At 45.4% G+C, this 26,173-nt stretch overlaps 1 protein-coding gene and 2 long non-coding RNA genes across 8 annotated transcripts in view; 2 read left to right on the forward strand and 1 right to left on the reverse strand.

Annotated features, from left to right (window-relative positions):
* qkia (QKI, KH domain containing, RNA binding a) overlaps positions 1–18,039 on the reverse strand; it is a 58,602-nt gene extending 40,563 nt beyond the window's left edge. For 3 of the 5 annotated variants that reach the window (XM_029139669.3, XM_029139670.3, XM_029139668.3), the window contains exon 1: positions 17,598–18,039. In XM_029139669.3, the coding sequence (XP_028995502.1) occupies positions 17,598–17,742 (145 nt within the window). In that variant the 5' untranslated portion in view covers positions 17,743–18,039. The remainder of the gene's footprint in view (positions 1–17,597) is intronic. The other 2 variants (XM_029139672.3, XM_029139671.3) reach the window with 1 other exon arrangement.
* LOC129603602 (uncharacterized) lies at positions 74–10,319 on the forward strand. The gene is made up of 3 exons (XR_008693671.1): positions 74–306; positions 7,683–7,845; positions 8,147–10,319. It is a non-coding gene; the product is annotated as an uncharacterized LOC129603602 (long non-coding RNA).
* Positions 18,040–22,213: 4,174 nt separating the features above from the next.
* The window catches only part of LOC129603603 (uncharacterized), an 8,476-nt gene continuing 4,516 nt past the window's right edge, over positions 22,214–26,173 (forward strand). The window contains exon 1 of one of the 2 annotated variants that reach the window (XR_008693673.1): positions 22,214–22,879. This is a non-coding gene — a long non-coding RNA (uncharacterized LOC129603603). Of the gene's footprint in view, positions 22,880–23,997 lie in introns of those variants that run through there. The other variant, XR_008693672.1, reaches the window with a different exon arrangement.

Consider the following 26,173-nt stretch of genomic DNA (forward strand, 5'->3'; position numbering starts at 1 on the left):
GGGGCTGTGCTGGGCCATCAGTGCAGACGTGTGGCATTTGACAACCTCTAATTTCAGTGCAGCAAGTCCTTTTTGAAGCGCTGCGCTCACCTAAAAATTACCCCCTGCCTTGCGCAACTGACGAAATCATTTGTCTAGCTGTCCACCCCGGCAGAAATGGCTGATTTTGTACGGAACACTGAAGCCAGGGAGACGGAGAATCACCATCTTGGCATAAACAAACAAAAAAAGGACGAGCAAGACAATGTTCTGCAGTAAAACAAAGGGTAGCTTTTCTTGAACCTTGGCATTACAGATCTGGATTATGTAAGTCTTTAACATTTACACGTCCCGTTACCTTCCTTAAGCCACATTTTAGCTCGCTGTAAGTGTGTCATCTACAACCTTGCTCAGCGGACCACTCACACAGCACTTTCCTGTCGGAGCTGTCTATTTATGTGTGGGGGTGGTGGCATCTACATGTGCAGTTAGGTTTAAGTCCGTTAGGTTTCCAGTCAAAAATTGACCTTGAGTGTGGGGAAAGGTGGAAGAGGGTTTGACGAGACAAAGACTGGGGGAAAATTATAACCACAGTGCTGAGTTAGCAGAGGGCAGCTGTGCGCTTCACTCAGTTTGTCTTTTGCTTAACATAAGCGATATCAGGTTTCATTCACCCCCCCATTTTGTTCTGCTCCTAATTCTGGTAAATTTTCTTAAATCTGTGAAAAAAGAAATTGGAAAGCCTGTGATTTAATTCCTTTTGTTAGCTTTACTAAAGAGATAGTTTCTTCCAATCTTCACTGTGATCCTGGTTTTGTGGTAAAAGAAGCACCGAAAGAGAGGACTATGGAACAGAGGACAAGCAGGTGGAGGGGTTTGAGAGGCAATAGAGGAATTTTGCAAAAGCAGGCTTTGGTGGATGGACACCAAGTTTATTTTAGACATCATGAAAAAACCAAAAAGTAGTAATAAATAAGCTTAAAACATGTGTTGTCAGCCACCATGTACTTAGCAACATGGGACAAGGAAAGCATTCATCTGTTCAGCTTCAAACTGAAAAGGAAAAAAAAAAAAAAACATAGGCATTTTAAGAACCAAGGGAAATGGTTCAGGAGAGACTGAGATGAATGCAAGAAAAGCTTGAAAGAGTAAAAATAGGCAAATGAGCTAGGAATATTGGCAGCCTCTCTGATCTAACCTGATCTAATGAGTGTAAACACAGCGTGAGGACAAACTAGGGTGAAGTGAGTAGAGAAGATGAGAGATCAAAGAAGGTAAAGATACAAGGAGAGAGTAAATTAAAAAAAAAAAAAAGTCCAGAAGGAGACATGTAATCAGGTTTAAGACTGAAGAAGACCATTCAGCTGTCCCTGCTCCACGAGAGAATGGGAACAAGTCCATTAAGAGCCCAAAAATAGCTGCTCCATAACAGCTTTGTCCTCACCCGGTAGCACACAGTGAAATGTCCTCTGACCAGAGTACAGCTGTTCATACACTGGTGTGTGCGTGTGCGAGAGAGAGAGCGCGCGAACTAAAGAGCGAAACAATTGTAATAGGTGAATAATCAGTATTATCAGCTTTGCCTGAGGAAAGCAGCTTTAGATGCCTTGTGATGCCTGGTATTAGCCTGATATTATCTGGCACCTGAAACAGATTGAGTCTAACACCAATTAATCTTAAAGCCAAAATCATCAAATGTTCAGCTCTGCAGAGACTCAATGAGTCTAAACTGTTTAGGATGATTTGAGATCAAAAACGTGCAGTTTTGAATGTGTTTTTGACCAGTTGAACACGCATACTCAGATGTCTAGGCAGGTGAAAAGCACGGCTTGGATGAGTCGGTAAATAAGAGCATAAAATGTCACAGTTGTATTAAAAAAAAAAAAAAACAGCAGTCACAGATACACCTAAATGTGACGGCCCTGACTGAAACAACACTCAGGCGAGGAACAAGCTTTTTCACTTTAAAGCTGTGCACTTTACCAATCACAAAGCCTGGATACCCGTTGCAAGCGAAAGGATTTGGGCGTTTAATGCATTCCTGCCCTTTATTCATGGCACAGATGGCTTTATCCAAGACGACACTCCACTTAAACAGTTTAGGGGTTTGGCAGGCCAAGCATATGAAAGACTGAGGTTTCTTTTAAAGCAGAGACCAGAGGTATAGTGTGCATTGGTGGGGGTGACTGAGCCATGAAAACGTATGCATTTCTGCTCTTATCGTCAACTCACAGCTGCCTCTCTCTCCCCCTCCCTCCTTGTGAAAGAGAGAGAGAGAGAGAGAAAAAAAACTTTCCTCGTGCTTCTGTCTTATTTCTACTTCCTAATCTTTGATTTAACAGTAGGCCGACGCCGCACAATTATTTGTTGTTCGCACACAATCTATTCCTGTGTTGCTGATGCACGTGCAGCACGTTTCAGTTCCACCAAGAAAATTGCCGTGTTTGAGTACGAAATATCGCGTGTTCTTACAGTTTGCATTAGGAAGCCTCTGAAATATCAATATCCTGTCGCCAGAGGGTCAGAGCTTCAGTTGCTACTGCTTACGATTTATCAGATTTAAGATTAAGCTGCAAAACAAAAGAGAGATGTTGTCTGTTGTATTCATTAGATTAGAGTTGCCACGTATGGTCCAATGTTATATTATCACAGAATTTCCTGTTTGTGTTTCCTCTTTAAGTGCCTTCTTGCTGAGCTGAGGCAGCGGCACAATAATACAAAGAGATCATTTTTACATGATATAAAACAGGAAAATGTGCATAACAAATGCAGAATATCAAGCAGGAATGTTTACTTATGGCAGCAAACAGCATTTTTAAATGTAGATATTACATGTTATAATTAAGAAGATGATGTAAAAAATATTAACCCATTCGCATCCTTTTAATTACACGCTCCCAGCTGCTCCCAGGCAACAGTCAAATTTGAAATACTACTGATTTATACATCTGTCAATGGCTCTCGGCCAGAACCCTGACATGACACAGATCGAAGTCCTGGACCCCACAGACTGCATGGTCTAAATGGCTTGATACAGAAACCGCTGCAGGTTGCTAGAAAGCGGAGTAAGAGATTTATACTGTGTGTCAGGGATTCTCCTAAAACAGGCTGGGAAAAATCTCCAGCGTCAGGTCTTTAAGAAGATAGGGCACTAAATAAACGACTAGCAAAACTAGGTTTCTGGATTGTCTTCTCCATGTGCCGCGTATTAAAAAAAAAAAAAGCTGTAAAATACAGAAAACTCTCGCATACACGCTTGCTCAACAGTCTCATGGGTAGACATCATGCCAGGACACAGAGGGACTAAGCCTTCTTCTAAATTGGGAATGGACGGCTGAGGCAATGTAAAAATGCTTACACAAACCTACAGTAAGAAAAAAACCTCTGTCTGATGCATACACTCAGTTCTGAGCAGACATTTCCAGTCTTACTTACGTCTTAGTCAACTACCTCCCAGATAACAGCACATTCCACTCTATGATCACCAATAATGAGCTAAAGCTGCTTTAAAACATACGCAAAAATAAATCGCATAACATTTAGCCAACAATGCCCAGAAACATGTGCCCTGACACAAAGTTAAGTACATATAAGACATATAAAAAAACTAACACCCAACTAAACATTAAAAAAAAATACACCCACACACAAGCTAATGAGCTTGTGTGTTTGTAGGCAAGGCTCCCCTGAGAGAGCGAACCCACAGAAATAACACTCGCACACAAAAAGAAGAGAAAACTGCCTTAGAGGAAAATCTGCTGAACAAATACAGCAAGAACCTAGAAGGAAAAAGTACTGCACCTTTCCTCACTAGCCGATGCTTCATGTTTAGTCTGCTTACACATAGATGAAGTAAAGAACTGATTACAGAAATACACAGCTACTCATGTACTGAAAGCATGGGTAGACTTTATCTGTTGAATGCATGTAATAACAACACAATTTATGTCAAATATAGTTATTGAAGTGACAGCCTAAAACAAATGTCTTGATTAAATGTTTACTGAAAAAACTATTAACAATAATTGCATCAAATCAAACAAATTGTCTTGAATCAATCAGAATTTGGCATTAAATTTTAGCTCCTCGTCTATTTTGCCTAACCCCCGGCAGACATGTTTGCTAAAAGGAGAATGTGTAGGTGTGGTGATGTCCAAAAACAGCAATCAGCAAAGCCATTAATCATAACTAGTGGCAAATGTGATGCTTTCTGGGGCTGTCACAGTGACGGCATGCGGGAAAGGGAGCCAAGCTGAATGTGGCTTTCTGTGTCTGCTGGCAGATACAGGGACGGTGTGCTATAGGAACATGTCATAGTACATTAGTGTGGAGATTAGAGAACAGTGCAGATGAGGAGTGAGGGACCAACACAACAGGACAGCTGTGCAGAAATTGTGATAAAGCAGGAGAAAAAGCTGTTGTTTATTTTATCATTCACAACAAGCTCTACATGGGCCTTCATTAAAATGGGAAAATCTTAATTGTTGTACATTTAATCAGAATAGTGCTAACAAAACACGAGTTACATGTTTGATTAGAGCAGCTAGTGTCACTAGACAACTCCAAGAACAGCGGTGACGGACTAAGGGGCAGCAACTCAAAGGACGATTGAGAAGAAGCCACAAAGTCAGGTTGGAATCATAACAATCAGTGAGGTACCTCACGCTACCTAAAATAACTATATTGTTGTATGTTTATATATAATATTAGAAACAAGTATGCTGTTGAGCAAAGCTAAAAATGTTGAAAATATATTTCAAATGTAACTGTGTGTATTGTTGTCATGTGAAATGACCACATAAAAATGATGTCACAATCACAAAAAGGACACAGGTCATCCAAAGCTGTTTTTTTCCTACAAAGCCCGTCGTGCTTCTTACAGTATCGGCAGAACTATTAAGATCTCAGACTAAAATTAGAACAAGGGATCATCACAAGTGATGATGTGGAACAGCTTTATGGGGCTGTGTGCTGGTGGGGGGCACGCTGGCAGCTCAATGAGCCATAGGAGAGACACTTTTGTGCACCCGGTGGGGTCTGCCTCAGAGTGGGGTGAAACGGGGAGCGACGGCTGGCTCAATACCGTAATGGCTTACTCTTAATGGCTGCCATGAGGGGCCGACGCTCATTTTTCTCTGTGTGGGGGGACCCACGCCATAAACTCAGTGAGAAACTTAAATTTGGGGAAAGCATCCCAAAGCAAACACGAGGAAAGCTGCAGGATTTTTTTTTCTACATTCACACAATCACAGTTATAGTTCTCTTTTAAAAAGTAACAGTGAGTGTTCAATGAAGGCTAAAAGTGAGGGTCATTTCAGAATCAGAATATTTCTAATATCAAGAATCTAATCCACCACAGCGAACGCAAGAGTTCTGTGTTATTCCTCTCCTGGGTTCCCCTCAGTTAAAGAGGCCCAATACTCAAGCTCAGCTGAAACAGCCGAGCTAATGCACACAAATGCAGACTCAGGCATCCTCTAAAATCCCAAGCAAAGATCGGCTATTTTACTGCTGCTTTTGCCATCTAAAGTGGTAGCGATGTGTAGCGTTAAATTGGAAGTCGCAGCAATAGTCATTTAACAGGCTGGCTTAAAGAGAGAAGCCTCACGAGCTGAAAACGGTTCACAAATTGAGAGGATATAACGACTGCCTCAACTAAGCTACAATACCAGCAGGAATAATATTTCACTTCCATACTAAAAAAATATGCAGCATCCACGTGGCTGCATGCACAGGAAAAGGGATGATATGTTTTGACAGAGTCAGAACCAGTCAATTAAATAATTACTGTGAACACAAACACACATTTTAAATATGAGCCACGCATGAGTGCAAAGCACTAAGCCGATTGTGGGGGGGCTCCTGCATCTCACTTCACAGACTGTACCTGAAACCAGGCAAATAAACAAAACTGAGACCCATGCGGAGTTTCGGTTGATGTACACGCACTACAGACGCTTCTAAACAAATATGCACCTACGCTAGCAAAAACCGACACGCACACAATGGAAGACGCACATTAGAAAACAAAGCAGAGGAAGCATGCTATGGGTTCAAAAAGACGGGAATATGAGATAAGGGGCTGCAAGAAAAACAGGATGAGGAGTCAGGATGCATGTTTATAGGCTGGATATTTGTGTGCATGTGTCGTGAACTGATCCCCCCAAATTTGTTTGGCTGCCCTTAAATCTGCTGCTCTGGCCTGTTAGAAGGGTATCCCCTTCCGTTGCACTGCTTACTTGGATGTGCTCGAGAAGAATGACATTTCCTTCCATCAGATACGGACTGTTATTCATATACAAAAGATGACACTTCAAAGGTTCTGGACTAAAAAGATCAAGAGTAATTATATTTGTGTATGCAATTGGTGACAGCCCTCCTCTAAAGTAGAACTCCGTAATCCAAAAATACTGATGCTATTTATCTATTAAACACATGTCCACTTTGCCTGTCCATACACACTGCTGCCCCTTCTGTCATGCAACAATGGCAGGAAAGGTCCAGCTGTCAGAGGAGGAAACAAGATGGGAAGGAGAGGAAGGAAAGGCTCTGACTGTCAATGTGAATGGGGAAGATAACGTGCAATGTGCTTCCTGTTCCCACCCCTTGTAACTAAGGAGACCACAGTGCTCACAACCAATGAAGGACACTCCTGCAGAGTTAGATTAAAAACAATGGTAAAATAAGCAGATCCAGGACTGTAAAGGTTTGGGGCAACAAAACCAAGAGCATTATAGTGAATTCTAAAAAAGACTAACTTTCTAGTACAAACGTTCAATAAACCCTAAAAATGATCTCTAAAAGCAGTTGAAAGGTCGTATTTATGTTTCCAATTGCTTAAAAAAGTAAATACATTAAAAGGAAAGGAAAAATGAGAAAGAAAAGGGAAACACGATCATTACACGGGAGAACTGGGGGATGAAGCAGCTTTGGAAAACAAACTCTTCATCTAAGAGACTATTCAAACGGAAAAAGTTATTCGCTATTTCTATTCCCCCGGCCAAAAGAAGTGCCTCTCAACTCGAACTGAATGCTGGAGATCCTGTGGGAACAAAAAAGCAAACCATCTCCCTTTATTCCATCCCTCTGTCCAGGACCAGATTCATGACATCCTGGTAGTCTTTTTATAAAAGGTTACCCTAAGTTTGTAACCAAATAAATTTTTAGAAGAAAACTGTGAAGAAGAAAAGAATAGCATAGATGAATCGTTACTTTTTTTCTATGATGTAAAGAAATGTTTTACCCAGATGTCCAAAATAATCTGTCCCCACAAACCAGGCAGTTGTTTTTGTTAGACTGCAGGAAAATTAAAATCCGGAGCTTACTTAAATCACTGCCCTACTGCAGATAAACAGCCAATTGCCAAAACAGTAGACGAAACAAAGTCTTTATTTTAACTGTACACATTCCGTAAATCCTTACATCAACTGTGACTGAAGGGATTTTATGGTGGGAACAGATGGGAGCAGCAGGGGCCTGCCAGACATTCAGTATTAGAATGTCAATAAGAAATAAAATATATATTATGTTAGGTGAAATGTGACAGAATGAGGAATGTCCACAATCCACTATTTAGGAACAATGTCACCGGATTATAACAAAAGGGCAATAATGCCACCGGACACAGACAGAAGTAAGTAAGTGTTTCAGGATGTGCTGAAGTGTTTCTGTTGTTACAATGGACACTTTAATTTATTCTGCAGAGAAACCCTGGGAAAGGCACGGGTGATGAACAGAGGACGACAAACGGGTTACATCACCGAGGGCTTGCGTGTGTCAGCTGTTGTTTCGTCCCTGGGCTCGGGGCCTGCTGGGGCCTGCAGCTACCATCTTAAGTTCCAACGGCCACTCAGTCGCCGTGCCTGGGTGTGACGGCGCACAAACTCTCAACACAGCTGTTGTTTAGTCTTTCTGTGGGCCCCTCATTGTGTTCACAATCCGACACGCTGTACAGCAAGTCCAGAATCTGAATCATACCACTTCAAACACCTACTCTTGTACATTACTAATTAGACTTTCAAAAAATGTGTTAAATAACTTGATGGTGCATACATGGTCCTCTGCCAGAACACGAACACTGGGCAAAATATGCAAGTTGTTGGTAAGTTAGACTCATACTATTTCCCTGACAACTCACTAACTCTGGGTGCCTGATGTATTTCAATAGGATTACGTGTTCGAGAAGGACAGAGCAAGGCTCCATTCTGGCCCACTCCCTTCTGTCGGCGGATCACAAGAACCGGTGCATTTGTTTGGTCTGGTTGTCTGCTCCTGAAGATCATCTGGCTGGTCTGGTCGGCAAAGTCACAGTGAATGCACCATTTAGAGCATTTAAAAAACAAAGTAGTTCAAAGGATTGGAACAACAGGGTCAGAGTGTCTTAAATGGAGGCGACGGCAAGAAAGAGAAGTCTCTTTGCTGACTCGACTGTCATTCCCCAAGCTTACACTGTGCTTAAGCCGTTAAACATTGATCTGCCTCAAAGCTACTGGGTGTGGGGGGGCATTGCAAACCTGCGCGTGGATATACACGTGCCCCATTACAGCCAGCAGGTGCAGGCACGTATTTCTCGACCAACAATCTTCCGAAGCTGCGGTGGAGAGCCGTGTGCGGATCCTGAACAACGGGAGCTGGCCTGATGCAAACCGACAGACCACGTTGCAGGCCTTAAATGTCACCACTGGTCCTCACATGAAAGAAGCAATGCAGCCCCAAGGTTGAATTTTTGCCACACAAATGAGTAGAGGGGGAAGCAGCGAAGGACAAAATAAACAGCAGAAGGAACCAACAAATGAGATAATAGAAAGAGTGAGGAGAACAGGGTGATGTGAGCTGTACAGTCACTCTTAAAATAAACAGATAAAAAGACAAAGGCAGGAATAATGAGTCATTCCTTTGGGAGACCAGATTTTTTTTTCCTCCGGAAAATACTACGACAGCGCTGGAATACTGCTTATGCCGAGAGCTACAATATTTATCACTTATTCTACAAAATGAAATAAACAAATGAGGGGTGTACGCACATGCTTAAGACAGAAAGATAAAAAATAAAGATGAGGAGAGATAAACTGGCTACAGATGTGTGGCTGGAGTACACACAATGTAGTGTTTAATACATGGTGATCAGGGAGGAGGAGGAGAGATCTGCAGAACTATGGTCTGCTTCATTGAAAGTGTCAGAGATTCAATAAAAATAAGGTTGCAGAAAGATCTCCCTTCACAACAGCCGAAACTCGTGTCAGAAAAATACTCTCTAGGAACGCAGAGCAGGGGAGATGGAAGAGGAGGGGTGAGAAGAATTAGAGGGGACAGAGAGAGACAAGTCCGTCTCCGAGCAGACCATTCTTCACCTTAAGGTGTCGACAACAGCTGGCACTTTGGCACCTTGCTCATGCCCACACCTGTCCCACCTGCTGTGTCTACACACACCATCCATCCACAGCTGTCCTTAACATTATCTATAGCAACACTGTCATTTAATATAATAAGTTTTTCCTTTTTCCAATTTTAGACAAATACAGTACACAACACAAAATACACAACACAGAGACCGGCGCAGCTGTAATCCTACACAGGACTATAAAGCAACACCTTGTAAATCTTTTATGACTCACATTCTGTTGTTGGAAATATATTTGCTGAACTTATTTATTGAACGTATTTATCAGGAGTATAACCAAACTACAGCAAAAAGTTTGTCAGTGCACGAAATCAGACTCATGGTTGAGGTCAAGGGAAAACGTGTGATTAGACATTTTCCTAAACGTACCTCAGAAATTAGGTCAGACCGTGATCTACAAACAGTCTTGCAATAGACTGACCGAAACAAGCTATAATAGCCACATTCCTATACTGTGATGGATTCTATATTAGTGTACTGGGCCTGTATAACCGTAAGCTGGCGTGCATACTTCTGTGTTGTCTGGTAGGAGTGACCTAGTGTGTACGTCTGGCCCATTAGAGCACAAAAAGCCATTGTATCATTAGCTAAAGGGAGAAAGGGTGGCGAGTGGAGCTGAGGGGAGGGGTTGTCGACCTTCTTCATCCCCGACCAGATGACCTCATTCACAGCACATAGGAATCCTCTGTCTCCCCCCACTGTTCTTTATCACACTCTCCATCCGCCCATTGCTCTTGGTGGCCTCTGCTCGCCTGTTTCCTTTCTGTGAACACAATCAATCAACTGAGCACGGACGAGGCTCGTTCTCACCAACCCTTTCATGCAGACGGCACATTCTTTCCTGCCGTTTATCGGAGAGTTTTTATGCGAGTCATTCATATGTTATACACTGCGCTAAAGGGGCTCATTGTTTCACAAATTAAAGCCTAATCATACCAAACCACCCATTGTTTTCTGTTCTGTAATCTCCTCCAAACCCCAGCACTGATAAGGACAGACAGAGTGAAGCTTCACCACAAACAGACAGGCAGAGACAAAAACTAAACAACTGCAGACACTAAACTCCCATTTGAAACTGTGCAACTCTGACTTCATGCACGTCCTCCCAGTGGCAAGTTCAGGGGAGATTCACTGCGCATGGACATAAATTATCTTCATCGTAATCATGTTTTACATTACAACACCAGACTCCGGGGCAGACACCCGCTGCAGCAGACAACTGAGCAACACATGTAATTCTAGTAGCTAGTCCGTCACTGACTGTCAGTGAGACAGAAAGCCCTGTTCAAGCAACAGAAACGTCGCTGACTAGGTTGAGGGGGCAGTGGATTAAAAAGTGACTGCTCCGTTCGACACTGCCTCAAGAAATCTGTGCACTTCCTCCCAGACATCAGCATGAATTCTGTCACTGCAAGCAGGGAGCAGAAAACAAGTTGAGCAGGATGGTGCTACTCACAACCCCCACTAATCTGATGACTAAACCAATGGCATGTAACTGCAAGGCCATGCAGACTGACAGGGGCAACTGGTGTAGGGCGGACTGGCACAGGTGGTTAAAACACTGCAAACTCAACTGCAGCGTGCAATGAATTTTTCCTATCAGCGTCTTAAACTTGCACGCCAACTTCTGTTCTTTTGCTTCACACTTGGCATGTGATCGAATTGGCTTCATGGTTTAGAAATCCACTTTATGACTATACCAAAGGCAGCTCAGGACTCAACCAGGATAGTTTCCAAATTATCGAGAGCAAACCGCGGATATATTTATTCAACAAAAGACTATGTCATTAAATAAAAATGCGTGCATTATCAAATTGGCTGAAACACTTTACAAAAATATTTAGAGTTGTATCAACAATGCTGTTTTGGCAGCATGTTCTCCTCAGGGCTGCTGAGATATCCCAAGCTGGCAGGTCTGACTTCTGCTCGAGAGGTTTTCATTTAGTATGTCAATTTTACTCAGAGCAAGACCAGCAAAATCAAAAGGGACAAACGCATTTAAAAACATTGCATCACACGTTTCTGAAAGAAGTCATCTGAACTCACGATTCAAACCCACTGAGAAGCTGCCAGAGGTGAAAATAGCACCTCAGTGGCAAACTGAAGTGTTATTGTGAGGAGACAAACAATTCCTTACAAACAACAACAACAAGCAACAAAAGAATATCAAAAAGGCTTTTAACAGATGAGGCAAAAATAATAATACAAACCTAGTTTGACCTGGTTTGACAGTGAGTAAAATACAAATACATTTTAACAGGGTTTATATTAAGGAAAATAAATTCAGTTGAGTAGTTCATCCTAAATAATTAAACTGATAAATAGGTTCAAAAACATGGTGAAACACTAACATGTAGGGAGTAAAAATGTTGCTGTAGACATTAAACCAACAGCTGAGACTAGCTGAGGTAGGACTGGGTGTCGTTTGCTGCACTTCATCAGTAAATTGCTGGAGAGGAACATCACTGCCTCCTGCCATCTTACTTCTGTGGCCCTTAGGGAAAGTTATGGCGGCATCGTCTGCTCTTGCCAAACCTCACAGACACAACACTGCTGCTGAGGGGAAAGGTAAATTATTCATCTTTGATTTATCGGTCAGCCTGAGATTAGTGAGAAACCAAGGATAAAGGGGGGAAACAGATTCAGTCAGGCATTTGTAATGGGGATGAGGCTGGAGAACATCATGGAGTAAAACTAACTAAGTGCAGTTATTTAAAGCAAAGTATAAGTTCTACACACCACAGTGGATGGTACTGAGCTACTGAGAACTACGTGAATGTGGGGAAAACAAACACTGGGCTGTAGGTTAAGTGCTCTGATGGTGCTCCCGGTAAAATTCCTGAGCTAGCTGCCAACGCTCGCCTGCCATCCCTCCTCCGAAAGGAAAGAAAAAAAAAAACAGACGCATAGGGGTGGGCGAGCGAGAGGAACAGAGAGCGCATTCAGTTCATTTTTTTCTCCTCCCTTCTATGATAAAAATGAGGAAGGAAGCAAATACGGTGACAAATGCTGGTTTAACAGTTTCTTTTATGATTCCGGAGAATCGGAGAAACAGTTAGACAATCGTACAAATTAAGTAATTAAAACAGAAGGAGAATGAGTGCGTGGATAACTCACTAATACGAGCAGGGGGCTGGGAGAGCTATGTGAAGCACTCAAAGAATGTGACAGGGTGGGGCCTTCGAACTAAGGAATACTGTGAGCACTGTGTATCCACAAAGAAGTGTGGAGGAGAAAGAGAGGTGATTCATGGTGTAATCGAAATCAGTCAAAAGAAAGACAGGCCTCTCGTCTGTGGGAGGAAGCAAAGGATGAGCAGGCTCCTCTTGTCACCACAGTAAGAAAACCGCTCCCCTCCACGGTTCTTAAAAGTGTAAAAGTGTTACTTGATGTCTTTGGCTGATTTTTACCTTTTTTCTTCTTTCATTCAAACTTTCAGGTCAAGGGTTTGAGAAGTTGCTATGGTTGCAGGAAAACAAAAAGAAGAAGAACAACCAACCCAGCTGTTGTGACACAATTATTACAACATTCTCTTCCTCTTTAACGCCGATCAGATTGTCATCATGTTAGACACACACACACACACACAAAAGCCACAACTCTAGCTTTGACAGAAACTCACTGTGCATGTGGCTACCTTATTCAGCTAATTCTTACAGGACGGCTCTGCTTTAAGACTCGAGAAATAAAAACGTGAGAGATAAACTGCCCCTGGCAGTGTGTTGTCTAACAGCCGGCAGTAATGGAAGGAGTTTTGGCGACAGCGAGTCAGATAGTTAGACAAGCGGGGTAGGGCACGCAGACAGAGGCCAGGCAAAGGCAGCTGTGATAAGGAGGCCCCAGCGCACACGGGATTGAGGCCGGAGATAAGAGCCCGGAGCTGTCGCTGGATAACTTTATCGTACAGCAACTGCTGGGGGTGGCGTTGCCGGGGCTGGAGTGGGGGAGGAAAATGGGTCCAAGCTCGGAGTTAGAACAGGGCCGCGCACAAGCACTGTGGTGGGGCTCCTGGACAGAAAGGCTGCTGGGCAGAGGCACGTCAAGATGACAGGCAAGGCGGTGCTGGGTCCTGCCACAACCTCTACCGCTCACCCTGTCAGGCTTATGCCACCACCTAATTTATAACAAGGGAGGAGAGACTGGGAAAGAGGAGCTGCACGAGGCCAAGAAAGAGGCAGACAGAGAACGACAGCACAAAGCATCCAATTCTGCCTCCTCACTGGTGGCGACAGCTCAGTAAACCAGCTCGCAGAATGGCTCTGTTAATTAAATTACAGCTTATAAGTGGTGCCTTGGGAGAGAATGTGGGGAGAAAGGAAGGGGTTAGGGTGTGGGGGTGGGAAACATAACAGGTTGCTGCACACAGCCCCGGCCTCAACTTCCCCCAATTCTCTCCTGCGTTCAGTCTCTGCGTCCTTTAACGATTCCAAGCGATGCTGTGCGCAATCTTGTTAGCCGCTACTTTGACTGCGTGTCAGAGGTTACTGCAGGTCTGGCCCTGTGCTGAGGAATGCCAAGGGGTCAAGCTACAGTGGAAAAGCACAGACTGCAACACAGACACACAGAGGGAGGGAAAAGCAGAATCACAGACAGTGACAGGAATATGAGACATCAGGCGGAAAACCAAAGAGACTTGTAACGTTTTCCTTCGTATCAAAACCTCTCCTCTAAACAGCTGTTCCCACAGGAGCAGTTCCCTACTAAGGACAGCAGACAGGTTGTCCTCCAAACACTGACAGCTCTCCTGGGATTGTCCTGCTAAAATGGAGACGCAAATAAACAAACCGTGTGTAAAGAGGAAAACCGTAGCCAGGAAAAAATTATCCGTGAACAACAGACAACGAAGCCAATATAAAAACAGAGTTGAAAAAAAAAAAAGAGTTCAGATTTTGTTTATCAATGGAACTATTCCGCTTCCTGTACAAACACTTGCCATAGCTCATGACAACAACAAACAACGCTTCCTTTGTCCTCTGCTCTGCTGGTATACAATAGTGCCTGCCCTTCACTACTAAGGCTACGCTTCTAGATGTTATATGGACTGTCTCCTCCTGCCAGGAAAAAATATAGCAATTTCAAGCAGCTTGGTGGTTGGCACATCATAAAGAGAAATAAAAAAACTCTGTAACAGGTGTCACCTCGGGGAGATGAACAACTGCAGCGAGGGGGGATTTCAAAAATGGCCTGTTAGTCGGCCACAGTGACCTTGGGGAGACTACATTTAGACAATATACTTGGAAGTTAATAGATAGGCGCATGCACGCATGCCATTGCAGGCGAGTGTGAGCAGTTGTCACAAGGGTGGTGCCAGATTTCTTCCGCTGCAGCAACGGTTGTGTGGATATGCACAAAACACCAAGTAGGGAGCCCCGCAGCTGTCGGAAGGGTTAAGTCGAGGCACTACAAAGGGAGTTTGGGGTTAAAGGAATCCAGCTCCGACTGGTTATAAGTTGCACAAGGTCTGATAAAAAGAAAACATGGAAGCTGGCCAGAAAATGTGCCTTCGTGCTAAATTTACCGTTAAGAAAAAAAAAACATTTGTCTCTCAGGAAACAGCTAGCGGTGATTTGTAAACACACTAGGATTGTCTTCACGTCCGTTTTTTTATATATTTAATTTTCATCCTTTGATAACTCTACGCTGACTGGTTAAATTTTGATCTCTGCTTGAGCATCAATAGCTTTTCAAGTAGCATCTGTTTTCTCCTAGTTGCCTTAAAAAGGACACCCACTTTTAATTAGGCAGAATTCACTGAGAAGCCTCCTATACCTGCAACACACTGAGGAACCAACCAAGCACAACAAACAAAACTTCCTGGATAAACAAAAAAAAAACGTAAGCTAAAGAATCCCTAATGGAGCCTATCCTGTCTGACTGGAAATCGCAGCGGACTGTGTTTATCTTTTCTACTAAAAAAAGACCATGTTCACAAAACACCAGCTATTCCAAGAATTATTTTTAATACTGACACAATTGCCCCCCTTTTAGCAATTTAGCAAAAATTGCACAGTCCGGACGGCGCATTCGGTCAGACCTGGGTGGGTCCGTTTACACAGGGAGTGGGTGGAGGCTGGCCCCAAATATCACATCAGACCTTCAGCCCCGTCCAAAGGGTAGAGCAAAACAAACAGCCCCTAACGGGACCCAGACGGTGAGACGGGCCTCCTCTGCATCAGGGTGGCTTTCATCACACACTCGCACAATTTTTGGCAGCACGGTGAAGTTTGGGCTGGTGCTGTGGAAACCCTCGTAAACCCCAGACGCGTGCGGTTTTAGGGGACTGAGATTGCAGCAGTCACAGACGCTGCAGAGTCACAACCGTCCAAGACGTAGGAACCTTTTGTCCATTTTCTATCTGTCTAAGTGCGGCTGAGAAGTGTTAGGACCCGTCACGCATAACAGGATCTATACCTATACAAATACTATCCTATACAAACTGTGTGGACAGTCGTCTTCCTCCACTTTTCAGAGAACTGGGGTTTACAACCCTCACGGATTTTAAAAAGTCTGTCCCATGATTCCAGCAAATAAGAACCATGTGGCAACTAGATCTTGTAGAATTGAAAATAACTTTATTAAGCCTTTGTAAAACATTTATTAGGTGTGAGGAGTGAGCAAATTTACCAGCAGATTTACAGACACACCCCAAAAAAAATCTGTGCGTCATGTTTTTCTTATTCAAGTATGAAGTCGATGTAATAAATTCATGAGACCAAAACTTCCACAAAAACGCGCCCGTGCCTTCCACCAAGCTGATAAAGCCGATGCGCCAGTGGTACGCAGACACGTTTGGTTCCGGTTTGTGCTGCTATGGGGGTGAAAACGCATCGACACGTACGAGTACAGTGTCTTGTTTATCGGCCATCAAGGAGCAAAAAAAAAAATCTTTGCAGACCGGTTCAGCAACTACATACGACATCGGCTGCTCCTCCAGGGCCGCCGACCGAAACTGCTGTGCGCGATCCACATTGTCTGGGTAGAATGTGGCCGCGAACCTCCCGAAGTGGACGAACGCGGTCGTTTTCTCCCACGGAGGTGCCCACTCAGACACACGCCACACGCAGCGTGGGGACGGTCTGCCAGGGGGCTGTGGCGCTCTCTAGTGTCCCCGGATCGGTTACATAAACACGGGTCCAACCTTCCGCTTAGACCAGCTTATTTTAGGGACCGTAACGGAGCATAAGGCAAACACGCCGCGGCTCAGCTGCACCGAGGCTCGAGCCTAAACCGGCCACACGGCTCGGAGAAAAAACACGCAGCGGTTCGAATCCCGTCTGCGGTTTTCGGTAGGACACGCTTGACTGGCGAAAACACGACGACTGCGGCGGCGGCGGCGGCGGGAGGAAACAATCGATAGGAAGAAACCCTCGCGTCGACGCGTATTGTTGTGGCAAAGTGACGGGAGGCGAACGAAACGGTGCAAAAGTTCCGCGGCTTGAACGGTGTCCGCGCGAGCCCCAGCTCCCAGCAGCAACTCACGGCCATTGTTTGGGCAACAAGCACACGCATTCCTGCGAGCTTTAAAGCTCGGCCGCTGGGACGCGGCCGGAGCAAACGTCGAAGGAAATGCGGGGGGAAAAACGGCCGTCAGTGGCCGCAACACTTCTTCACATTGTCCCTAAACGCGGCACTGCCACGCGAAAGTATTAAGAAAAAAAAGAGCCGTGCGGTTCCTGAAGAGTTCAACGGAACGCAGACACCCAGGGCAGCTAGCTTGAAATGTGGCTAATGCGAGCTAAATTGGTGGGGAACATGTGGAATAGGGCCCTTAATAAAACAGCAGTACGCGTAACTTTGGCGGACTGTGAAACTTCTCCGTTCTCGAGTCTGTTGCTGGTTTCTCGGCGGCACGTCGTGCGGATTATGTTAAGTTCGCGGCAGAAAGTTTTCACCCCGTCGCCTCAAAGTCAAGAGTGCACAAAGTTAAAAGTCCGTGACGCCCGGCGTCAGCGAGTCCACGTCCCGGGATCCACGGGGCTTTGGTAGCTCCCTCTCTCCAAGGGGGGCGAGGTGTGCTGCCGAGCACGAGTCAAATGTCCTCGCGCCCGCGGCCGAGGCCGGCGTCGGGGCGCCCGACGCTAGTATTCGCCGGGGTGTCGCTGGCGCTACGCGGCGAGGGGACGCCCAGCAGAACCGTGCCGACACCGGACTGCGCCGTGGTCGCGCGCCCCCCCACTCCCCTCCGGTGCCTTCGCCTCCGCTCCAGTCCGCCACTTACCTTCATCGAGAAGCCTCTCCAGGTGTGTGAAGATGCCGCACAGATTTGGCAAACTGGTCATGAGCTTCTTCTCGTTCAATAATTGCATCAAATAGTCGGGACTCGGCCTCGGTCGCTCCTTCACTTCGACCTCTCCGACCATCATCTTTGCGGCGAGAGCGAAGAACAAACCACCGCGAAACACAGAATCCTCTTTTGTGAAAAGGAGAAAAAAAACGAAAAAGGGGGGGAAAAAAACTTGCGGCTCCAACCCTCGCTTCCCTCCTCCTTGTGAGTAGAAGACTCGGTTAACCCCCCTAAAAATCACGTTTGGTTTGTTCTTGTTGTCTGAGCGGAGAGGGGCAAAAAATAAACCGTTATCTCCCTTCCAGAGACGCGCGCGCCGTACTCTCCTCTACACTGTGTGCGTCCGGGGACGTTCGATTCCACCACTGTAGGCGCGAGCGCCTGTTCCACCGGAAAGGGTCCGTCCTCCCCGACGCTTATTGGGCAGTGCCAGATTTAGGAGACCAACAGGCTACCCAATGAACGCTCAGTACTGCGCGAGAAGGGCGGAGCGGAGTGGTTTGTAGAATGATTGACATATCTTTGGGCTAATAGCATGCAGTACGCCGGAATGCACTTAATATCTGTAAACTGTTGTCAACACACTTTATTTTTTCTCTCTTTCCTCCACAATAGCGACGTTATGTCAGCTACACGTAATATATTTTTATTCCTATATTATGGCGTGTAGAATAATCTCATAACACAAGAACTCTGTGTTGAGCCTTGTTTAAGTTGATATATTTATGCACGAATATAGGTTAGCTTGAACGAGAATAGAGTTACAGTTAACAGATTAGCTGATTAGCTATTGAAATGTAACATGAAGTGCAGATAGCTTAGGTTGTAGTTTCTGTCTTACTTGAATTCAGTTAAGCCTTAATTTATCAGGATATTTCAGATATTAAGATAAGTACTCCAAGATCCACTGTCTCTCTGTACAGCAGAACAAATGGGTTTTTTTTTACATTAAAATTAAACAAATTAAACATTAACATTGACACAACTGAAGCTTTAAATGACCTAAAAGGAACAAGTCCAACCTCAAGCAGCAACTTACACCTCATACCAAGAGTAAAAGAAAACCTCAGCTCAGAGCTGGAATGTGGAACTTTCAAAACCAGTATCACTGGTGGCTGGTTTTATGCTGGAAGGTAAATTCGTTAAAATGAACAAGTACACTTTTAGTACATGTTTATTTCACATTTTTATTTGGGAAACACCAAAATCCCGACAGTATTTTTTTGCATTTTTAATGACATCATGAATTATAAGTATAAATTGATTAATTTAACTTCTCATTGATCGTAAATATTTTTTCTTCACATAAAACCCCTGTAGCCATTTTTCTTAAGACATACTAAAAGGGTAAACAGTGCTACAGAAAACAAACATTATATGAACATTGTCATAAGGGAAAGAGAAAAATGTTATAAAGCACAAACTCAACTCAAACTCAAGACAATTTTGTGTATTGATCCAGAGTGAAAGCATTCCAGCGACCGCTTGAAATAAAACAGCCCCATTTGTCAGTTAGATGTAATTCTGTGCTTTAGCACTAATGTGTATAGGTCTCCTGACGGATGCCTCATCCGGACTGAATAGCCGCCTGCAGGTTGACTCCATGTTCAGTCTTCTAATCCATTTATGTGCAACAGACGTAGCACGGTTGCCAAGACCAGCTGATGAATCAGACTGATCATGAATTTCATATGCAGGCTTCAGATTAAGGGGCTGAAACAGGAATAAACAAATAAATGAACTGCAGTCCATTCTACAAGACGCCTATTGTTACTCAAGACCTGTACATCGTGTTATCTGTCTTGGGACCGATTGATCAACGCTCCAGTGATCAATAGAGTCTTTTCATTGTCCTGTCCTTGAGAGGACCTTTCTACATATCCTCAGAAGATTAACATCCCTGATCAATGGAACACACACGAACTAGCTACCTCCGGTTTCCTTACATCCTGCTTAGTATGAAAATAAACCACGTCTGGTTTCATTTGATTTTAACAGCTGTTGGCTGAGAGTGGGCTAGCTATATCCAAGCCCTGACCTTGGCCCATATTAAACTGGTCTTACTCTTCACCCACACATGTCTTTGTAAAAGCAGTCTCAACACCAGGAGCACAAATGCTCAAACAGCTGCACTATGACCCCCTGGCTCCCGTTTGTCATGTGTTGGTGTGGAGGACAGAAAACTCCCAGCTCCTGAACTGAGCACAGCATATAAAATGAATCATTGAAACTAAACTACGTACATCTGGTGCTACAGATGTAATAAGAAGTCAATCATGTCGAGTTTCATTAATTCAAGGGACATATGTTGCACAATTTATGGAAAACATAAATCTGCTTACAAATACATAAAATAAATCAGACGTATAACAACATAAACATGTGTGATGTGTCTTCAAATTTGGATTTTGTAGCTGCTCATGAATGAAACTATCTTTTCCAGTGTTTGGACTGTGAGGCACATTTTAGACAGGTCGCTGTTGTTAAACATAAGTAGGAAATAATGAGTCGTCATTCGCACTGCCACCAATTACGTGAGGCATTAGTCCTTTCGTCCACATGGTCTGCGGTATCAGGCCGCTTAACTTAAAGCCACAACGATAAAACATCCCTTGAAGTCAAACACTGATAAGTGATTTGGTGGATAAGCGTAAGTAGCTAGACAGAAGGAATGAGAAACCCATTTTTCATGTGACTTACAGATAGCTAAATTGTTCGCGGTGTCGACTCTATGTTTCTCCTTTTCGTCCTCCCTTCTTCTCCTTTGAATTTAAGCGATGGAAAAAGTCACCGACTGCTTGCATCAAAAAGAATCTGGCATTTATTCCGAGCTTTGAAAATGGGTTTAGTTCTTATCTCTAACGGTGCGCATGGTAATTTGCACCTTGCCGGGCGCTCGTTCTTCTGAACCGGGTCACATACAGCTTCAATGTGTGCGAAAGAGCATCACGGCGTTAGAGGAAGCCAGACGGGCACAATATACCTGAATATATGTGCACGTGTGCGTGCATGTGCGCGTGCGTGTGTGCGTTTGACCCTGAGAGTAAACAGAAATGATATTAATCCCCCCTCACGCTCCCTGTGCCCTTGTGTTTTCGTCATTTTTAATAACACGGTTTCCATTCAACAATTAATCCAATTAACAAGGATCCAGATAATTAATGAACACGCGTTTAGCCCCTTTGAAGACAGGCTGTTAGCTCGCTCACAATGAGCTTGGAGAGTGCCTTGGGTTTTCGAGTTGAAGAGTGATGGAGACAATGGGGCTGTCGTTAGGGGCCCCGGAGCCGGTGGCAGCCTGTCTCGGGGCCCTCGGCTGCAGGTACAAACAGGAGCCACTTCTTCTGACTCGCTAGTTTAGGAGCCATGAGGAAACATGCTGCAAGAATCTGGGTCATTTACATTTTGAGGAAGGTGTGAACACAGCTCAACAAAAATGAATGTCCTTCTAGCAACAGCAGTAGATAATGAGTATATAGGGAGAAACACATAATGTACCTATTATTCATTTTAACCCATATCATAAATGTGACATGACGAACGCCCTATCCGTTCACGCACCGTTGCACTCTGTTTGTGTGTACATTTGTAATTGTCACTGGCTGCACATTAGTCAATTGTCCCAAAATTACCTGAAGTGAGAACTGCAGATTATGGGAATAAGGCAAAATGATCTATAAGTGAAACGATGGTGGGTGAAATCTTTACAATAAATAAAACCACTACGTTTTAAGAACTAAACGTCCACTTTAAACATTAACAGAGCTGATCAAATGTGTTTGGGTGACATTCCGTTGTCTCCCCATTTAACTGTAGCTCTATTAAATCTGTCAGATAACCTTGCTATCGTAAAATTCAACGACTGAGCCCCATCTCGGCGCAGCGGAACCGGAGCCGCTCACACAGTCACGGCTTCACGCTCACTCAGTCGCCTGAAAGCGCAAAACAGGGAAATATGTAAATGAGAGCAACTAAATCCTGAGCTTGGCTGTGCTAAAACATTTGATAGGTGATCATAGAGCTATAACTGAGGCAATTCTTTCCAAATGTCGGCGCTTATTTCTAATTGTGCTGTTTACAAAACCAGAGGAGGACAAAATAGATGTAGCTGTTGTTTGGGTTCAGAGTTTTTAGTCTTTATGGGAAAGTAATTGAAAACAGGCTAAAATGGATGTAGCCTCATTTCTTTTTTTTTTGATGTGGACATAAGTGGCTCTCCAGAACCAAAAAAACCCCGGGAGGGTTGGACGAGCGTCGTGCATCACAATATATTTGACGGGAAAAGAAACAAAGATGCATTTCAGATTGTTCAAACACGACAGGTTATAATATAACACAAAGAAAAAGGAGCTTTGAGATTATAGTCTACAGAAATCATTTATTTACAACAGCTACAGTAGATGGAAGCAGGTGAATTTGAATAATCTTTTATACCAACTTAAAGCCCAACTTTGATATATTAGTTGTCAGTTTGTCTTAAGTACTGATTTTTCTTCTAACTGAGACATCCTGCAGTGAACTCAACTCTAGGTTCTGGAGGTTGGACGGGACAGTTTTATGAGTTTTTACAGCCAAATTGCTAAATTGGTTTTGATTTCCCAAACTTCACTGAAGGTCAGCGTCTTTGTCAGCGACCAAAGCTGTGGTCTTTCACCACCACGGCTCCTCTTTCATGCTTTTAATTTGTTAAAGGTCACCTTGGGTGTCGCCGTGGAGATGCTCCAGTGGTTCGGCAACGTGACGATGGGAGGGGCCTGTTGTTGCCCCGGACGAGAGCGGGACAGCTGGAGCCGCCGCTGACCTCCACACCCACGCCTGCCCCGCTAATCAGCAGCCAACAGGTGACAATAACACACAGGACCACAGTCCGCGGGCCTCCAGCAACCCGACACCGCAGCAGCAGGAGGACAAGCAACTTCCCCCGGTCCTCGTGGAGCACAGGCTGAACCTGTCGCCGCCAAATGGAGACCGCGTGGATCCACTCTGGCTCCTACAGACGACGCCTGCATTTGTTTACACGCTGTGTGTGTGTGTGTGTGTGTGCGCCTTCCGGGCCGTCGCGGGGGAAAGAAATGAGTGTTTGTGAGCGATAAGACCTGTAGGAGAGGACGAGGAGGAGGAGGAAGAAGAAGAGAGGAAGTAGGGGAGGAAGAGTGACAGAGATAGGCCGAGGATCCTCATTGATCACGACTGTTCAGACAAGGATTGATCCCGTGGTACAGACACACACACACACACACACACACACACACACACACACACACACACACACACACACACACACACACACACACACACACACACACACACACACACACAGATAAGAGAATCGCTCACACACTGGAACTGTACATCACTACGCTGACTTTATTAATATTTAAGCGGCTCTTTACAGAAGGAAAACAAATACGAGCTCGTCTTTCGAAGTGTTTACATTAGTCCTCCACTTTTGAACTGAGCCGGCGAATCAGACACCTGCTCTGCGGAGAGACACGCACATAAATCCCCATCGCGCCGTCGTCGCACATGCTCAGTGCCTGAACGCGGAGTCCACCAGGCGGACGCGAATGAGACAAAACATTCCCTCGGGGGCGTTTATTTCTGAGGACAGCACGATTCCCCCCTGTGTCCTGACAATCTGCCTTTTGAGGCCGACGGTGGCAAAGGAAAGGAAACGAGGAAAGAGGCGAGGAAGGAGGCGATGAAGGAGACGGACGACGGCGTCCTGGATGCTGGACGCGTCCTCCCATGTACACGAGGCCTCGTTGCAGCGCGCGGCGCACGGCCCAACTTTGATCATATTCAGCGTGACCCACGTGGATGAATCACCCGGTTTCCAGCACAAAGCATCGGCGTGCAGCGTGTTTGTTCAGATAAGGCAGCGCGGCGACGCCGTTAAGTGCCAGTTGTCACCTCGCTTCTCCTGTTTTTCACTTGTGAGCGAAAAAGCAGATAAACAAGTGGTGGAGTCTGGAGTCTCTACACCCCCCCCCCCCCATTCTCCTCCTCCTCCACTTCTCTTCCTTCCCTCCGCAGTTGGCTGCTCCTAAATCTCGGGTCTGGCCGGAGCTAGACAGCTCTCTCTAGCAGGTGACACAACATCCCACTTCCCTCCATCCATCCATCTCGATGCAGCCCACACAGTCGCTGCTTCCCTTTATATTTTTCTGCACTGGATTCATCTCGGACCGCCGCGCTGTCTCGGAGCTCGGGCGCGACACATCCCTCTTTATTCAACATGTTCCGTCTGTCTGTCAGACTCAGACTCACACACAAACACACACACACACACACACACACACACACACTTCCTCCTTCCATAATTGTACCCAGTCTCAGCCTTTCTTTGTCGCTTTCCTCCGTCTTTTCTTTCCCCTCCATCAACAAAACGCTATCAGCAGTTTGTCTTTTTTTTTTTTGCGCGCGCAGCTTTTGTTGCGTTACAAAAGCCTTTGTTGGCCTGCCACCGCTGTGATGTGGTGGGACGGAGATGCGCAAGGACAAACTTGAGCTCCGTGAAGGCAGCTCTCAGACACTCGCTGCTCGTCCGGTGATAAGGGCTCGGGCCGAGCGCTGGCGGCGCCGCCTGGACGCGAGCCAGACACGCGTGTAAACACTCGTCCGCGGGGCCGACTGGCCGTTGATCTGTGCAGGTGAGTAAATCCTATGTGGGTGCGATGCTCAGCGAGAGGGACCGCCCGCGCAGCACGGCGGGAGTCTCCGCCGGCTGCAGGGCGCCGACAACTGTTACGGAAGGGGCTAATAATAACCTGGAGCGGAGCGAGGGCCCGCGGGCCAACCGGTTGATCCCGGGGGTCCGGTTTCAGCGGCGAGTGAGGATTAGAGCGGGTCGTGTATTACAGAGCGGCATTTCCCCCACGTGAGGGTGAAGGTGGGAGTGCAGAGATACACAGAACCTTGAAGGCAGAAGTTTGGGAGCTTGGAGAGAACATTAAGACTATGATTGAGGAGAGAGTTGCACTAAATGGAAACACGTGGAACTCGTGAATATAGAAACGGCATCAGACGTTCCTTTCTTGGAAAGCGGAGGGGTTTTTATTAGGAAACCAGGATGTAGATCAGTCCGTCACCCCCACGCGCCACCAGAAGAGGTATAAAAACAGCCAGGAATCCTCTCAACACACTATAACAGCGTCGCTTCATCTGCGACACCTTCTATTTGCTGTGGAGAAGTAGAGCGTGATGTTAGAACCCGCGCTCTGTAACTGGAGCGAATAGCAGCGATTGACTTCCTCCTCGGCGCCGACGCGATCGCACACGCGAAGTGATCAGTTGCTCATTACGGCAAAAAGGACAAAATATGAATACGATTAAAAGAAAGCATTTTCACGTTGGAGAGCAGCTATTAGTTGGTGCTGCTCACGTGTGGGTCCGGACCAGTCATGCGTTCATGCCTTTGATTTGTCAGATCACCTCGCTGGCTGCCTCCATTCTCATTCATTTCACAGTTCATTCTATTACTTGCATGAGCAATTACTGCTCGGTGTTGATGTTTGCTATTATTTGCCGCTCGCGTGTGTACAGTGTAAACTCCGGGCGCTTTCCAGAGTCAGTGGCTTCCTGACGAGGTTGAACTATTTAGCACCGGGCGCCTATTTACAACAACGTGACCTAATTAAGGGCCGGACTCCACGTTACGCGTTATGGTTTGTAGGATGAAAGCGAAAGGCTCGAATGAACAGAGACGTTTTCCAGCCCTTCTCCTGGTTTTCCAGCCTTTGTCCTGGTTTTCCAGCCTTTGTCCTGGTTTTCCAGCCTTTGTCCTGGTTTTCCAGCCTTTCTCCTGGTTTTCCAGCCTTTGTCCTGGTTTTCCAGCCCTTCTCCTGGTTTTCCAGCCTTTGTCCTGGTTTTCCAGCCTTTGTCCTGGTTTTCCAGCCCTTCTCCTGGTTTTCCAGCCTTTGTCCTGGTTTTCCAGCCCTTCTCCTGGTTTTCCAGCCTTTGTCCTGGTTTTCCAGCCGGCCTCGCTCCTTCCGTTGGCGACCAGCTGTTTGCCCGTGGCTCAGTAGAATTGGACAGGTGAAGCAGGACAGCAGGGCATCAGTGATACAGTTCGACAGAACCGCAGGCTGCCGAGAGTTCGATCCGCTCGTGAAGCGAGAACAAAGGTGCGGCTGTGAGAGAAGCCGGTTTGTTTAGTAACGGAGCAGCGGTTGTTAATGTGAAATACGTGTTTTTGCGCTGAACGCTGCCTTTCCGTCTTTCGCTGCAGACCCAGCAGCTCGGCCGGGCCCAGCGGTGTAGAACACCTATTCGGTAACATTCTCTTCAGGATGCGCCGAGGTTGAAATATGAGCATTATGAACCTGTCTTCTGGCTGAGAGCGGATTCCTTCGCGGGCGCGTAAAGACGCTGGCGCTGGAGACATGACTTACAATAAGAAACGGGTGCAAGTGTCCTTGTGAGTGTCAGAACGCAATTACAGGCCTCTGTATGTGACTGTGACCCGTGTGTGTGTGTGTGTGTGTGTGTGTGTGTGTGTGTGTGTGTGT

Source organism: Betta splendens, chromosome 22 (assembly GCF_900634795.4).
Source record: "Betta splendens chromosome 22, fBetSpl5.4, whole genome shotgun sequence".
NCBI lineage: Eukaryota > Metazoa > Chordata > Actinopteri > Anabantiformes > Osphronemidae > Betta > Betta splendens.